Below are 16,017 nucleotides of genomic sequence, written 5' to 3'. Positions count from 1 at the left end.
CTGGCACTCACCGGAGACATTAGGAGCAATGTGTACCTCCACTAACAGAGATGCTTTTCATCTCCAGGGTCAAGTCCTGCAGTGCTGTCACTCACAAAATCCTGCTCTTCTGCTCTCATGGACTCAAGGACTGAAAAATCATCAGGGTGACGCCTCTAGATAGCTATCAGACAGCATGTTAACAATAATTCTGCAATTTCCTCAAATATTTATCTGAGCTTCACTGTGCTGAAGTCAATAGGTATTGAAAGTTTGTGAGGATGATTCAAGGGTTACGATTAAATACACTCCCAAACCCACCAAGAACAGCTCCTCCTCTTCTCTTATAAAACACTGAAAAGTGAACAGAAAATTAAATACTTTTCATTCATTTTCTATTTTTAAACCCACTTGTTAATGTTTCTTGGATTTTAAAAACACCATTTGACTACAGCTCTATTAATTACCCAGTGGGCTCAGCCGCATGGATTTCTTCAGTATTTTTCTCCAAAGGACAACATTCATTTTTAGCCTAGTTTGAAGCTTCTTCAGGTTAACTTCCAGATAAGCTTCATTTTTGAAGTTTTTTGTGTTTGTTACGCCTGCCACAATTAATACCTCCTGTATGCATTTATTTAAAGATACTCACATAAAGCAGTCAGGAAATATAAAATAGGAAGGCTGCATGCAGATACATTTTCAGATCATCTCCAAAGTACTTGTATTACATTGAAAAGCCTTGTCAGGAGTTTTATTCCTTGTCCTCTCATGAAATCTCCCAACAGATCACATCTTACTTCAAAAAAGCACTTTGCACAACAAAACTGTCAGCTTTTGAAAACTCATGTTCTGATGCATCTTCATAAACTGCTTAATGTTCAGACATAAGGACTGATCTTTGGCCCTTTTATTGTGATGCATCTTAGTAACCTACTGCTTTTCACTATAAAGCTAATGTTGAAGACATAAACCAATTATTAGGAGTTGAAGTCTGCCATGGTGATTATTCCTAATAGTTACTAGATATTCATGGCCTTGCTCCTCCACCGATCACTAGCTTCTACTTTGAGCTCTCCTTCCTGCTATCAGGCATCCGCATGCTAAAACAGGCAGGTTGGGTCTCTCCTCTCATGATTCTTGCATCTTTCTTTTGTTCCTCTCCAGATGTTTGTAACTGCTGTATTAAAGATAACTGCTAAAAAATGCTGTTGCTTTTCATCATTTTCTGTGCATCACCATTTCTCACAACCACAGAATCTAGAAAACTGCAGCTGGTTTTGGTTTTGTTTTCTACTAAAAAGATGGGAGGGGAAAAAAACAAACAAACACACAAACAGGGCTTTAGCCAGACAAGTTTTAAGGCTGGGGCAGCACCTGAAGTTACATTCCTACACATGTAGGGATATAAGAAATCTCCAGATACTCACTACTGAAAAGGAGTATTTTAGAAGTTTTGATTGTTTATAATAAACCTGAAGCTATGCAGCTTTGAAGTGACCTCTGGAGATTGTCTTGCCTAAGTCCTCATTCAGTGTATGGCCAATTTGGATCAAGTTATTCAGGGCCTTACTTGCCTAGCTCAGCTGTGAACGTCTCCACAGACGAAGATGTCACAGTCTCTCTGGACATTCACTCAAACGCCTGACTCACCCTCACAGTCCAATTATTTTACTAAAACCCAACTAGCATTTCTTCTTTTGCAACCAATACCTCTTCTGCTACCACTATATATCTTAGAGGAGCCTAGTTTTGTCTTCTCTGCACCCTTCTACCAGATAGTGATAGATAGACAGCTTCCCTATGTCTCTTTTCCAGAAGACAAAACAAAATCTACTTTGCCTGTTCCTTATATGTACATTCTACAGTACTCAGACTACATGGTGAGCCTCATTCGACTCATTTGGCTTAACAGTTTCCATTTACCTTCAACAAAGATTCAGGTACATGGCAACAAGTGTATTTCTGGCTTTTCTCCCATTTCTTGTTGATGGGTACTTCAGTTGTAATTCAAAACCTTTACAGTACAAAGTTAGTAACTTCTGTTGAGCACAACTTCTCTGTCTACAGACAGGTTTCTTTATGCACAATGCCTGCAGACTGAAACAAACCCTTGTAGGTGTACCAATTATCAAAGACCATTCAAATGCACCCCTAGAGCACCATCACCCCACCAGGAAAATTCCATCCTGCATCATTGCAACAAGTGAACAGTGCACACCACCTTCATTAAAGTTGTCCTCGGTGGAGATGTGAGTCAGGGGAGACTGGGGTCGAGAGTCCCCACAGAGAGAGTAGCTGTGTTCTGCCTGGATGAGAGGTGCTGGGGATGCTGGAGACAATTCCACCTCCATTATTTCATTCTTCTCTGACAAGAAGGGATCATTCAAGAGCTGGCCTAGGACATCAGGTGAAAACTCATCCAGGAACTCTGTGAAGTGCTGTGGAGATAAAAAGGTGGAAAAAATTTATCTCCTTCCCTGTCTGTCATGCCAACAACAGAATAGTGTTGATCAGAACAACTCCAGTATCTGCACTGGGCATCTGTGCCAGTAAGCAGCAGGATCTACCAGCCCTGCCTAACAACCTCCTCCTCCAATCACTACTCCAAGCTGAAGAGCCACAACTAAAACAAAAGTCCTCTTTAGGGGCATAAAGTACAACAGAAGAGCTTACAATTAACTTGCAATGAGAAAGGGAAAGAGAAGCATGTTAGTCGTGTCCTGAAGCAGCCTCTCCTTCCCTCCTCCTGCAAAGATACTACAGCATGCCACCAAAAATGGGAAAGCCCATTTAATACAGACAGCATGAAAGATCCTGCAAGATTTATCACTAGAACACTTGCTGTGTGGAATAGAATGTATTGGCTTGATGTTCATTGAAGCAGAGAAGAAAAAGGAAACACACTCAGACACAGATTCAACACCATGTATGACTACTTCAGCTGCACATAACATACAGTGTGCTCTAGAAAAGTGGGTCCTTGCATTTCCCCAGCCAAGTAATTAACACATTTGCTACAGAACAGGTTTCCTGAGCAATTTATGTATCTATTTTGGAAGTCACATTTTACCTAAGTTTAGAGCTCATATCCACCTTCTAGGCCCCAGAGCTAAAGCTCCTGACAGCCAGACCTAATTACCACTTTATCTATTGCAGTGAATTCATTACATTGCAGTTTATGCCTGTACATTATAGGATAAGTGTTTGTTTCTTATTAAAAAATGAGCACAACCCAAATCTCATCATCTGCTTCCTTGAGACTCCTATGCGGTTCTCAACAACAGCCAAAAATGCTGCATTTCTCCTTGGTTTTGTTTCCTGTGTCTGATGATTATATCCTTGACAGACCAAGAAACTATGCTGCAAGAAACTATTTCTGCTCATCTCACTCACAGAAAGAATTCTAATTTTGTACAAAGATGCTTGTACAATGAATTGTAACAAGCTTTTTCAAACAATCAGGCATTATCCATCATCTCATATAGGAGTCTTTGTCAATTGGGGCATGATCCTACAGAAACCTAGGTCTGTTTGACTTGCTCTGTTTTTGCAAGCAGTATTGATTTTGGCTCTTAATTTCGCTCTCTCCTGTAGAAACAAACACTGAAATTCCAGATTCATCTTCCTGTAGGCTAAATTAAGACTTATACAAGTCAATATTGTATAAACCCATGTGGGAAGTGGTGCGCTCACACCTCCATGCCTGTGTATTTCGGATCTCCAACAGCACCTAGGGCTTTGTAGCCTGATGCTGGAACACACTGAGCACAGCCAGCTTTCACATAGCCCCATGGAAGTTCAAGCACCTCTTCCAAGATGCTCAAGAATGCTAACTGTGCCTTCTGTCAGAATTAATAAGGCTTCAGTCAGTTCTGACCAACAGTTAGGAAAAGAAAATATTTACTAAACATAAGGCAGTAAACACAAGGCCACAGTTGTTATGCTGGAATAGCGAACTAGTTAAAGTAAAGCCTTTACAAATGGCAAAACAGATTTGTAGCTTCATTATTTGCTTACTGTAAATGATGACACTACTAAACAAACTCTCAGATGATTCAGCAAGAGGGTCATGACCACCTTAGAAAGCCTTGTTTATCCTGATTTTGATATCCAAAGACTCACGAGCACTTCACACACAGAGCTATCTCTTTATATCTAGCAAGGATAGAAACTACAGTTCCTCACTGCACAAAGAAGAAAGAAAAACAATGGTCAAGACTAGTTGAACATCCTGGTGCATCAATAAAGACAGTGAGCAAAACACATTAGGCAGCCTTTGAATTGCAAACAGGGGACAGAAATGCTTCCCAAGCATGGCAGAAGTCAATGATGAATGTATACAAAGGTAATAACTTTCTTAGGCATAATTTTTTTTCCACAGTCCACAGACTTCTTTTCATTAAGGCTAATGGTAAGAGCTAATTACATTTATTTGCATAATTTCCTAATGCTGGATAGAACATTTCTAATTTTTGCATTGTGACAGATGACTGGCAGATGCTGAAATAGGGCTGCTACAATACCTGTATCCTGGTTCCTACATACAGCTACTTTATCACCAGCACCATCCAATCTGACAATGTCATCCTTGAAAATATCATACCTAAGTCTGACATTAGTTAGATGTCCTAATTTAACAGACTCAGCTGAAAGACAAAATGATCACAGGCTACTGGGCTATTTTTGGCAATTTGACAAATAAAAAATCCTATTAGCTTTGTCCCTATTACTGCTTTGATATGCAATAAATTAATATTAAATAGTATTTTACTTCTTCCATTTGGGTAAAGTTTTCTATTTTCTGAGTGGGGAACTCCTCTAAAAGTGCTTCAGAAAAAAAATCACTTAAGGAAATAAACATGGAACTTCCTCCAACTAAAGGGAACCACTACCCTTTGGGGGGTGGGGAAAGATGTTCAACATGTTCATCAGTGCTTGTGATTTCTCCTATTACAAAGCAACAAGCTGTGATGAAGAACAGAATTTACATTTACAAACAAACAATCATTGTCTGATAGCAAATAAATAGAACATAAGTTTTAAAAATTCATTAGTTTCATTATAATTTTTAATCTTGATTTTAATAGTCTATGCTATAACCTTGAGTACAAGCCAATAAAGAAGCCTCAAACAATTGCCACAGGTCAGACTGTACTGCTACTGAACTCAGGGAATTGGATTTCTCTTCACTCTGGTATCACAAAATCCATCATGAGTTGATTTACAGAACTCTTTCATATGTTATACACATCTCCAGTACAGAGAACACTTAAAACCAGCTTGCCTTGCCTCCTTTTTTTTTTTTTATTATTATTAAAGAAAACAAATCTCTCATTGAGGGCAGCTCCATTTGCCTAGAGAATTAATAACAGAAAGGCATCTAAGCAGCAGTTATAGCAGAAACCATTCGGAGTGGTCATGCCTCCAGCTCCTCAAATCTTCCACCTACACCTAAGCTGCTCCCTCTGCCTTTTCAAAGCATGTTCTTCCATTGCAAATCCTCCTCTGCCTTTTCCTTCTCCTCCTCTCTGTGCTCTCCTGTTTCCATGTGCACCTTAATGGTCATCAGCTGCTTATAGGTGGAAAGCCACAGAATAACCCTCAATTCTGATACAGTAGCAACCACCTCTGTACTCAAGAGCAGGAAAAGGCAATTTAGAGAGGAAACTGACAGTTTTGCCCTCACAATCTGTAAATATACTTGCTTCCAAAAGCAAATCCCATATCTGTGCCTTTTGACTTGGCATCTTTCACCCAGAGACTTAAACTTTTTTTTTTAATTTTAAAGAGCATTTGAATTGAAAAATGTCTCTGTTCTGTTTTCCTTTGTGTGTTGTGTGATTAACACCTCTGTATACAGACAGGTGTGTTGACATCATTCTGCTATCCTCACATGCCACTGGCAGCCCCAGCACCAATCGCAGGCATGTATTGGTACAAGGAGTCTGCTTGAATTGCCAAAACTATTCTCTACGTAGCAAAGAGATGCATTCAGGTGGGATTTTAACCCCTGCTAAAAGTCATGGATTTAGAAGAGATGTAACCTTATCTTCTGCTTCCCTGTTCCCCAGAACCTTGACAAGACACACAAAATAGCAGCGCTCCTGCTTACAGAGAGAAAGCAAGCTGCAGTCCCACAACGTTTCACCACCACCAATCTGGTTGGGCAGTGGCTCTCATCTATAACCAGGGGTGCTTTTGGGGAACACAACACACTTACAGGCATCACCCCACAGTATGCAAACAGAGGAGAACCCTTCTATCTTGGTTGTGTGGTGGGGTTTGGAGAGCTCTTTGAAAGCAGTATTTGGCTGCAGACCAGCTGGGTCACAGGCTGCAGCTCTCCACAGCATCTGCCTGTTCCAGCCAGACAAAGGCTCTTTCTCCAGCTCTGCCTAAGGATGAGAGCTTCTTTTTTTTTCTTTCTTGTCTGATCAAATGAGTATCTCTGAAGTAAACCACAGACTCAGGTTGTGCTAGGTGCATGGCAGTGCTGTCTTCTCCACCAGATGACCAGAAGCCAGACAAGCCACACTAGCCACAGTGACATTATAATGACTTAAAAATGAAACAGTCATGTTCAGAAAATTAACTACATCAGCTCTCTAAGAACTCACTAAAAAAGGAATAAAGTCAAGAGTCCAAAATGACACTTCATATCTATATTTAAATTATTAAATGCACTGTCAGCTGCAAGTCACACACACCAACTGCAGCAACACAATCTGCCCTTTCCAGAAAAGCCTCTCCATGGGGGAGCTGCAACAGCAGCACCCTGGCACCTCACAGGTGCCCTGCTCTCCAAGTAGCCCAGAGTAAGCCAGCCTGCATGCAACGTACTGGGGTGAAAAGCATCCATAAATTTAATATATTCCCCCCCTAGGAGTTAATGGCTCCCTTCTGGCTTGCCCTGAGGTCTCCCCATCCCGGAAGGATTGATCTTCCTTTCACAAGTGGAACTGCTTTGTCAGGGGCATCCCTTCTACCCAAAAGGCATTCATGATATAAAAATGAAGCCAAATATTTACCTGTAGGTACAAAACTGTAGCAGCAATAATGGGAGGTGTGGGGCAAGGACTGCACCCTTATTTCTGTATCAAAGAATCAGCATCCATGTAACATATAAGACAGTGCTCCTGGAGAAGATGAGGAAAGAGGGTAGAAAGAGGAGACTACAAAGCATACAAAGCAAGCCATAAGCATAGGGAAGTAAACATGCACCATAGGCATTCATTTGCCTTCTCCTCCCCCTCTCAGTCTCCCCACATATTAAGATAACAGGGAAAGAAAAGAGTAATTCCTTCAGTTCCTCTTTTGTGGTTTGCATGAACAGTGGTGTGTAGGAAACAAACTGCAAAATGTCACAAAATGAAGGACAACCTGGCAGCAATACAGTATTTTTCCATAAGATCAATTCCAAAGAGAAAGAGAGACAAGAGCTACCCCACAAGAGTCATTCAAAAATATTCCTGGAGAGAGGAGTGCAGAAGGCTGCACCTTATACAGTTTGATGTACCGAAGTGCTTACCTTTAGTGTGCATTAATCCGGGGGCAACAACTATATTTACCAGCAAATATTTTTAAAAATTACTGCAACCACACCTGAAATAGCTGAAATCTGATTAACTGAGGGACTCCTTGGACAGACCACAGTATTGAGCATGAGACTGCAGGTGCATCTCACTGCTTACTCATAAACGGGACATAGAGATCCTCCCTCTCTGCCTGATGAAGGACCAAAGTAACTGGAAGAGCTTTCTGATGTCAGGAAAAAAGTCTTAAGAGGCAGCAGAGAACTTTAGGAAGACTGAGGACTGTAAACAGTCCCCTAAGTCATGCCTCAAACATGTTGGTAAGACAGAGAGATACACAATACCCTGGCTTATGTCCTGCACGGGGGGGGGGGGGGGGAACAAACAAACAAAACCCAAAAAACAAATCTGAACAAAACCCTCAAAGCCAAGATGCAGAGAAATAGCTGTTCAATTATTTTACTCTACTGTAAAATTCTTTACTGTTTAGTCATTAACTACACTGAAATTAGCTCATTTGTGGGAGGATACGTAGAGTAACATGAAACTGGTATTTATTTGAAAACAGCAGAGAGATCCATCATAACACAGCAGAAAAGATCGCTTGGAGTCTCACACCAGCAATTACTCATTTTAAGTATTAAAAACAACAAAGTAAACATTTGGACAAAGCAAAAAAAACTCCACTATAGAAATAGCATTCAGGTTGTGTCATCTGCAAAACCTATGCCAGGAAATTCATAGCGAATAGATTTACACGGCAATTAAATGTGCACATCTCCCCGACTTGCTCAGGTTACACATTGGAAATGCTGAAGTTCATGCTGAGCAAATCTTATAATCCACCCCATTATGCACACATGCATGCACACACTTCCACTGCAAACACTCAAGTAATTCCAATCCACAACCAGCAAAGATGCATTTAACTAACCAGGGATTTTTTACAAGTCATGTTTATTCTTTTCCCTTTCCTTCTTACAAAATATTCTTTCACTTTCCACCTTAAAACTCCCTCCCCCCCTTCAAAAAAAAAAAAAAATTCTATAATACTTAGAACTACATATGGGTTGAAAAAAAAAAACCAAACAGCAAGCTTTTGTGCAGTTGAGACAAGGGTGAGAAGCCTGCAAACAGAAAAAAAAGGATGCCATTGCTCATTCCTAGCCCAAGCCTCTTGGGAGCCATACAAAATAGGAAAATCCTTCTCACATTCCCCTGCCCTTCCCCCAGTGCATAGTTCTTGGATGTTGTCTTACTTTTCAATAGGCTGGGTTCACGTTTTGGTATTTCTCACTCTTCCCAAAAGAGCCAAAGTCAGAGAGGAGTGAATCAGAGAGGCCAGAGCACTAGAGCAGTGAGTCAGCAAGCTGGAAACCCTTTAACAATGCTCCCCCCATCTGGGTCTCCGTCTGAGACCTCAAAATACTTTATTAATTCTGTGTTGCAAGCAAGTGTCTGGATTATGGTCGCAGGTCAGATGCATGCATTTTTTTGTCTCAGCTACTTTTTTTTGTCTCCACCAGGCTCACTGGTATGCACTTAATTTGTCTCTTAAAGTCAGCTCTTGGGCTGCCAGGTGAGTGGTAAAACCACAGAAAAGTGAAACTCTCCATTACTCCTCCCCATGCCCTTCTCTTTGTCTGATGAGAAGCAAGGTCACAATTCTACCACCAGCGACTGTAGAGGCTGCAAGACAAGTCTGACTGACAGGTCTGCCTTTCACGAATTGCAAACAGTAGGTGCAAGCCTCTCCCTGCCACCTCCAGCTAGCATGACTCACCCTAGACAGAGAGGGTAGCTCAGCTTCCAAAACTTAGTCATTGGTGTCTCTGATGATTTTTGGCACCCAAGCAAGATACTTAAAGAGAGCAGTTATGTTACTACAAACTATCTAGCGAAGAAAAAGAAATGCAGTTGTCTGGGCTTTTTCCTCCAGTCAAAAGTATTTGCTGTGAGAAAGTATTTATTTGCTGGGCTGTACCCTAGGCACACCTATGGGCTCTCTGGAAGGAATCTCTATTTACCACAAGTTTTACATACAGGTAATGTCTTCTGGGTAAATATCCAGTGCTTAGCCCCTCCTCCCCACCCCCACCACTCCCCCCCAAAAAAAAAGGCAGTGAAAGAAAGCTTTCAAACAAGTTGAAATCTTTGTGTATAAACTGTACAATACATCAGTGGGCATTTATGGTCTTGTTTGCTGCCAAAGGGTTTGGCATCAGGGATAACACATTTTGCTCTTGCACAGCTGGTTTGACTTAGGGCCACTTTTGAAAGCAAACAGTTACTCCAGTTCTTCTGGAATGCATGAAGATAGATCCTTACACTATAGCAGCATTTTACAACATTTATCATTCTCCCTCACCACGGAAATAGAAGAGAGGGAAAGAAAAGCAAACTCTTCTCAGCCTTCATGTAACAGCATCCCTCACTGAAGGGCACAGATAAGCTGTCTGTAAAGGGCACAGCCAGCATGATTCCTGTATTTTAAGCAGAATCCATCACTTCTGCTTCCACAGTAGAAATCATAAAGTATCTCAAGGAAGGTGATCCATAAGGATCATAAAGTCCAACTCCCAGATGACTTTACAGATGTAACAGGACAACCAGGGAGAGAAGTCAGAAGTCACAGGAATTGCCCAGCTGACCTACAGAAACAAAACCCTCTCTCCTAGCGGCTCACGATTCATGGGCAGTTACTCAAAACAGAGATGCCAGAACCTGCCCTGCAGGTCATCAGTAGTTCATTCCTTTGCTCACCCTGCAAGGTCTCACCAGGGTTCCAAAATGTTGAGCAACACTTGAAGCTGCTAGTCTCTGTCCACAGGCACAGCCTCCCACAAACATAACCATCCCAGTGGGCACACTGTGCTGGGGTGTCATAAGGAAAGCCCAGAAAAACTGATATTTTTCCTCTAAGTTCCTGTTAGCACAAGGGACCTCTTGCAGAATGCAGATCTCTCAGGCTCAGCTGATTTGTGTTTTAAGCATCTGAAACAGCCTCCTCCCTGAAGACCACACCAGTATCTTTCATAGGCGGATCTTAAATCACTTTTGAGCAGTGTGGGCAAGAAACTGACATGGCACTTGACATTTCAATTAAAAATTACAATTTTCTTCAACATTGTTACTACTTTAATGGCTGCAAAGTTTAAATGGCAGAGTTCCAGTTTGCAGTAGCAGTTGTTGCTTATTTTTCCTAATGCTGGCTGCAAACCTATATATCACCCATCAAAATTGAGCTCTTTAATTAAAGCTGTCTGGTTATCATAAAATAAGAAAAGCTTTACTATCAATATTGGCAGCTTAATTTTATTTCACTACAGAATTAATAGGATTTGGGTTACAGATTTAGTTTTAGTACCAGGAGGCTTCTGCTGCGGTTTTGTTTGTTTTTAAGAGGAGACACATGGAAGCTAAGGCTTGAAAAGAAAGGACACAAACTTAAGTTCTTAAATGATTATTTAAATGCTCTTAACAAGAGGCAGACTTGATTATGAAAAATATTGATCAGCTTTTCTAAATGCTGCCTAATATTCACAGACATAATGGTTAAAATGGCAGGTGCATGTGAAGTGTTAAAAAGAAAAAAAAACCACCACACACAAAACCCTTTTTTGAACTCAAGAGACAGCTGCTTGAGCATTAAAAAAAAATATTTTAAAAAAAAGGGGGTTTGCAAAACATATGTGAAGAAATCCACAGGTCATATCACCTTAGCCCAGAGATTAACTCCCCTGACTGATTCAGAGCTCAAGGATCAGCAGCCTTTGGCTAGCAATGACCTCAGCTGCCACGGGGTTTAGACCCTGCCCAGCAGAAACTGCTGCCCCCTCTATCACACAGATATCTACTATCAGGACAGAAAGAGAACCAACACTGGAAGGACTTTGTGTTCAGTGCTGCTGTCATTAAGTACCAGGCACTAGAAAAATCAGTTTGATGTCAAATCCTGTTCCAGCATCTGATCTCACCAGATAATGGAACAAACAAGAACTTATTTGCAGTAAATAAGCTATACACCTTGCTTCCATGAGAAACATCCTGGGGTTTCATCTGACACATCTTTTACTCTTCCCAAAAATCTGCACTAAGTCCAAACACTGGAAGCATATAGAACCAACACTTTGCCAACATTTCCAGCCCACATCATGTCAAACCAGCTACTGTCCAGAAAGTTAATAGTACTTGACTGTGATAACACCAAAGAAAAAAGCTTCAATATTGTGTCTGAAGCCTTGAGAATAGACCTGCTCAAACTCATCCCACAGCAAAAAAGCCTTCCATTTCAAAACTGCCTCCAGCAGTCCTCCATACCACAAGAGGGATACACCAAGACACTCACATTGCATTTGTACAGCCTTAACTCTGCAGAAATCCACACACAAACCCACAGAAATGCTTTTGGCACTTCATTTTGTGTGGACCAGTACTTTCATCAGCACTGGCAATTTTGCATCCTCTTTCTGAGAAAAGATGCATTCCATTTTACGTCACCACAAGAGCAGTGGGGGGTCACTTGGTTTTTACTCATGTCAAAGGCAGACCAGTTTGTTTTGAAACTCTATTGAAAGCTGTAGAAAGGAAACAAGGAGACAGAATGTGAACAAGATCAAATATATACTCCAAAGTATGCATAGCATTTGTCTAGACAAATTATTTTCAGATACCCCACATTTGAGAAGCAGTACTCCAATTTCCTATGGCAAGTCTTCTACCACAGGGTCAGAAAACATTACTTTAATCTAAAAAGAAAAACAAGTAGGAGTGGTACTGGATTAAGGTTCAGGACCCAAAATAGCAGTAGATAGAAACATCTGCATCTTAAAACTAGTGCTTAGTTCTCCGCTATGCTACTTTCCAGAGACGCAGGGACTAGTGGAACATCATATTTAGTTACATGTGCTGGCATTCTCCCTTCATGAGTCCATGTAACACAGGGGAGATTTTCAAACTGGTATTGCCTTCATTTGCCTGCAAACACGCATCTCAGCTTCTTTTGCTAGCAGCCTCCCATTCAAAGCACCCTCATCCTTCACCTGTACCTACCTCAGTACCTTCCATTTCCAAACCTTCATTCCCAAGCAGGTGAGAGGCCTAAGCTACTCATCACCTTGCAGGCTGTAAAGAAGATCAGCAGAGCCCAGAAGGAAGTCACAAGCTGGAGGTGAAGACCCTGAAGCAGTAGAGCCAGAGTGCAAGGGTGCAGAAAGAAAGCAGTGGGAGGAGTAGGGAAAGTCACAGTGCTTGGGAAAGGACAAAATAGACCTATGATCGATAAGCAGCATATTAAGATTGTGCAAGAACTTCGTCCATCACCAGCTGCATATTTTTGCCAAGAGTCACTGATGTTTATGCCTTGCCATTTAAAACTGCCTATCTGGCACTGTTGCCATACAGTGCGATCTGGATAGCCTGGAGAGCTGGGCAAAGGGGGAGCTCATGAAGGACAAGTGTTGTGTCCTGCATCTGAGGAGGAGTAACACCAGGCATCAATACAGAGTATGGGTTGTCCTGCTAGAAAGCAGCTCCATGGAGAAAAACCTTGGAGTCCTAGTGGATAGTTAAGATATCCACGTGATAGCAATGTGCCCTGTGGCCAACAGGGACAATCATATTCTGGGGTGCATCAAGAAAAGGCTAGGTTTAGGTCTAAGGCCTAAGTTTCGAGAGGTTCTCCTCCCCCCACTCTGCCCTGGTGAGACTCTACCTAGAATGCTGCGTCCAGTTTCAGCCTCCCAAATTCAAGACACATTACAAGGATGATTTAGGGACTTGAACATCTCTCCTATGAAGAAAGACTGAGAGAACTGGGACTGTTCAGTCTCAAGAAGGCTGAGAGGGAATCTTATTAATATCCATAAATATTTGGGGGGTGGGTGTCAACATGAAGGTGACAGTTTCTTTTCAGTGGTGCCCAATGTTAAGACAAGGAACAGTGAGTGTAAGATGTAACACAGGAAGTTTCATCTCAACGTGGGGAGAATCTTCTTTACTGTGAGAATGACAGAGCACTGGAACAGGCTGCCCAGAGAGATTGTGGAGACTCCTTCTCTAGAGACTTTCACAGCCCACCTGAATGAGTTCCTGTGTGACCTGCCCTAGCTGATCTTGTTTTGGCAGGGAGTTGGACTTGGACTTGATGATCGCTAGAAGTCCCTTCCAACCCCTAACATTCTGTGGTCATTCTTGTGACTGCTATGGACTTATCCTCGCTTATTCTTCCCCGCTCAAAAGGCAGACTCCAGGAAAGGAGACTCAGTAGCAATTAGCACACTAGACTCCCATGTTTTCAAGTTAGCAAGATGAAGGCACACTACTGAAGGAGCAGTGCCAGTGCACCATCAAGTAGGACAACCTTATCCACCTACAACAAACATTTCCTCTAGCTCATGCTCTGCAGTTTGAAAGAGAGTGAAGGTCTTTCAGCTGTTCCCATGAAACAGGGGATGAAGACCTTTAACCAAAAAAAGCATTAAAGTTGATTGTAAATCATTTATGAACATTTCAGCACATCCCTAAAAACTAAAATATGGCAGCTGAAGAGAAAGCCACACTGTGCAAACAACACTGCTTACCATGGAAGCTTCTAAGTATTACATGTTTGGGCTACTGGAATAAAGAAAAAAATTAATGAGAACACAAATAAGAATCTTGAAAATGAGAAAGAGTTGCGAGAAAATACAATTCAGAGGGAAAAAAAGATTGCTTCTGAGTTTGTCAGGACCCAGAAGAATGTTAATTATAGATTAAGCTGTCACTTGTCTGCAGTCACTGGGGGAAAGGAAGATCAAAATGCTTAATTGAATATTCCTGAGAGGGGGTGGTTCTGAATTACTGTTCCTTATATGAGAACAGATGATACAGCCATCCCACAGGATGGCAATGAAATGGTTTTTATCCCAGCAATAACAGAAGAGAATATAAAAACAACGGCTACTTGTAGATGGCCATTCTAATCAGCAGACCTAGAAAACCTCCATCTGAAAGACTAAACAGAGCTTCTAAGGAGCTCTTGAAACTGTTTTCAGTATGAGACACTACTGACGGACTGCAAAAAACCCACATGAAAATACTTAAGTGAAAACAGGGCAATCGAAGTAACACCAAGTTAACCTAGCTACTGTTCACACCCGAACAGAAGGAAAGATACACAGGGGCAACAGAGTAGTTAAAATTACAACTGAACACTAACTGCCAATACAGCTTCTCAAATTTTCTCTCTTTTTGTAATTATATTACAAGCTTAATACACTTTGATTCTCATGAAACTGACTTGGTTCTATAAAAATCAATCGCAGACCACTGCCAAGTCAACAGGCCACATTCAGTGTGGTAACGAAATAAATAATCTCCAGATGTGAAACACAAATCAGCTGACTGCATCCCATGCTTTCCATGGGTTCTGGCCCCACAATCTATTATTTTATTAATGACTCTGAGAGAAAGTTATCACCACCGAAGTTTGCAGATAATGCATGATCAGCAGGAGCAGCAAAGAAATAAAAAGGTCAGATCACAAAACCAAAACACGAAGTATCTGGTAAACAGCCACAAACAAGGGACATGTTTTAAATAAGCCTGAAGGTTAAAAAAAATGAAAGATAATAATTCCTATTGCTGCAAACAGAAGTCCCCATGTCACTCTCGGGTGACTGATAATCAGGAGCAGATATCTTAAAAACAACTTGGGACCCTGGGAAAGAAGTGGCTGAAGCAGCATCTGTGTGACAGGTTCTGCAAGCACTAGGCATGTGAAGGATGGCCTGGAAAGGAGTAACTGCAGACATATGCTCATTTTTTGTTTGTGTTTGATTCTTAATTGAAGTTTCACATTTTAAGAAAGGTGCCCTGTAAAGTTCAACCTCCACGTACTACTTTTGTAGTACAGCATATCAACGGCACAACCTGCTGCACAAATCTGTGCGCCCTCAACTCAAAGCACATAGTCTCGAGGACTTCAGAAAACCAAAGGCTGTGAATCAGAAGTTCATATTCTCCAGCTACTAACAGACAGAACCAGGCTCTTATTCTGTATCACCAAATTCCTGAAAAAAGCATATTGTACAACTGAACACATTATTGAATAGTGTTCTCTGAACAACTGGAGAAAGTTCAGAGAATCACAAGAATCACTGTGTAGCTGGAAATCCTGCCTCAAAATAGAAGCAGGTAAGAAGCAGCCTTTGTACTTGTAGTCATCTCATCAAAGAGGAAATGAATGCAGAACATGAACTTTCTTTAAATACTGCATGGTGGTTTCAGAGAATAAGGCAGAGAACAGCTCTACCAGCTTGCAGCTAAGTTTACAAACTGAAGCCAGATCTGTTCACTGCGGTTATAAGAGATCACAATATACATACACACTTAAAAAAAGGGGGGGGAGGGGAGAACGATCAATCAATGAAGGAATATCATGAACTCTTCAATCCAAGCCATTCTTCTTGAAAAGTGGAGGTTTCTCTACGAAGATACACAGGAATTCAGACAGGAAACAATCTAG

At 41.3% G+C, this 16,017-nt stretch overlaps 1 protein-coding gene across 3 annotated transcripts in view; it reads right to left on the bottom strand.

Annotated features, from left to right (window-relative positions):
* The window catches only part of CREB3L2 (cAMP responsive element binding protein 3 like 2), an 81,523-nt gene that overhangs the window by 36,022 nt on the left and 29,484 nt on the right, over nucleotides 1-16,017 (bottom strand). For 2 of the 3 annotated variants that reach the window (XM_064155530.1, XM_064155531.1), the window contains exon 2: nucleotides 2,201-2,417. In XM_064155530.1, coding sequence (XP_064011600.1) covers nucleotides 2,201-2,417 — 217 coding nt within the window. Of the gene's footprint in view, nucleotides 1-2,200; nucleotides 2,418-7,007; nucleotides 7,116-16,017 lie in introns of all 3 variants that reach the window. The other variant, XM_064155532.1, reaches the window with a different exon arrangement.

The sequence above is a fragment of the Pogoniulus pusillus genome, chromosome 15 (genome assembly GCF_015220805.1).
Source record: "Pogoniulus pusillus isolate bPogPus1 chromosome 15, bPogPus1.pri, whole genome shotgun sequence".
In the NCBI taxonomy this organism is placed as follows: Eukaryota; Metazoa; Chordata; class Aves; order Piciformes; family Lybiidae; genus Pogoniulus; species Pogoniulus pusillus.
The sequence above is the reverse complement of the archived record's forward strand: the minus strand, read 5'-3'. Positions and strand labels throughout refer to the sequence as shown.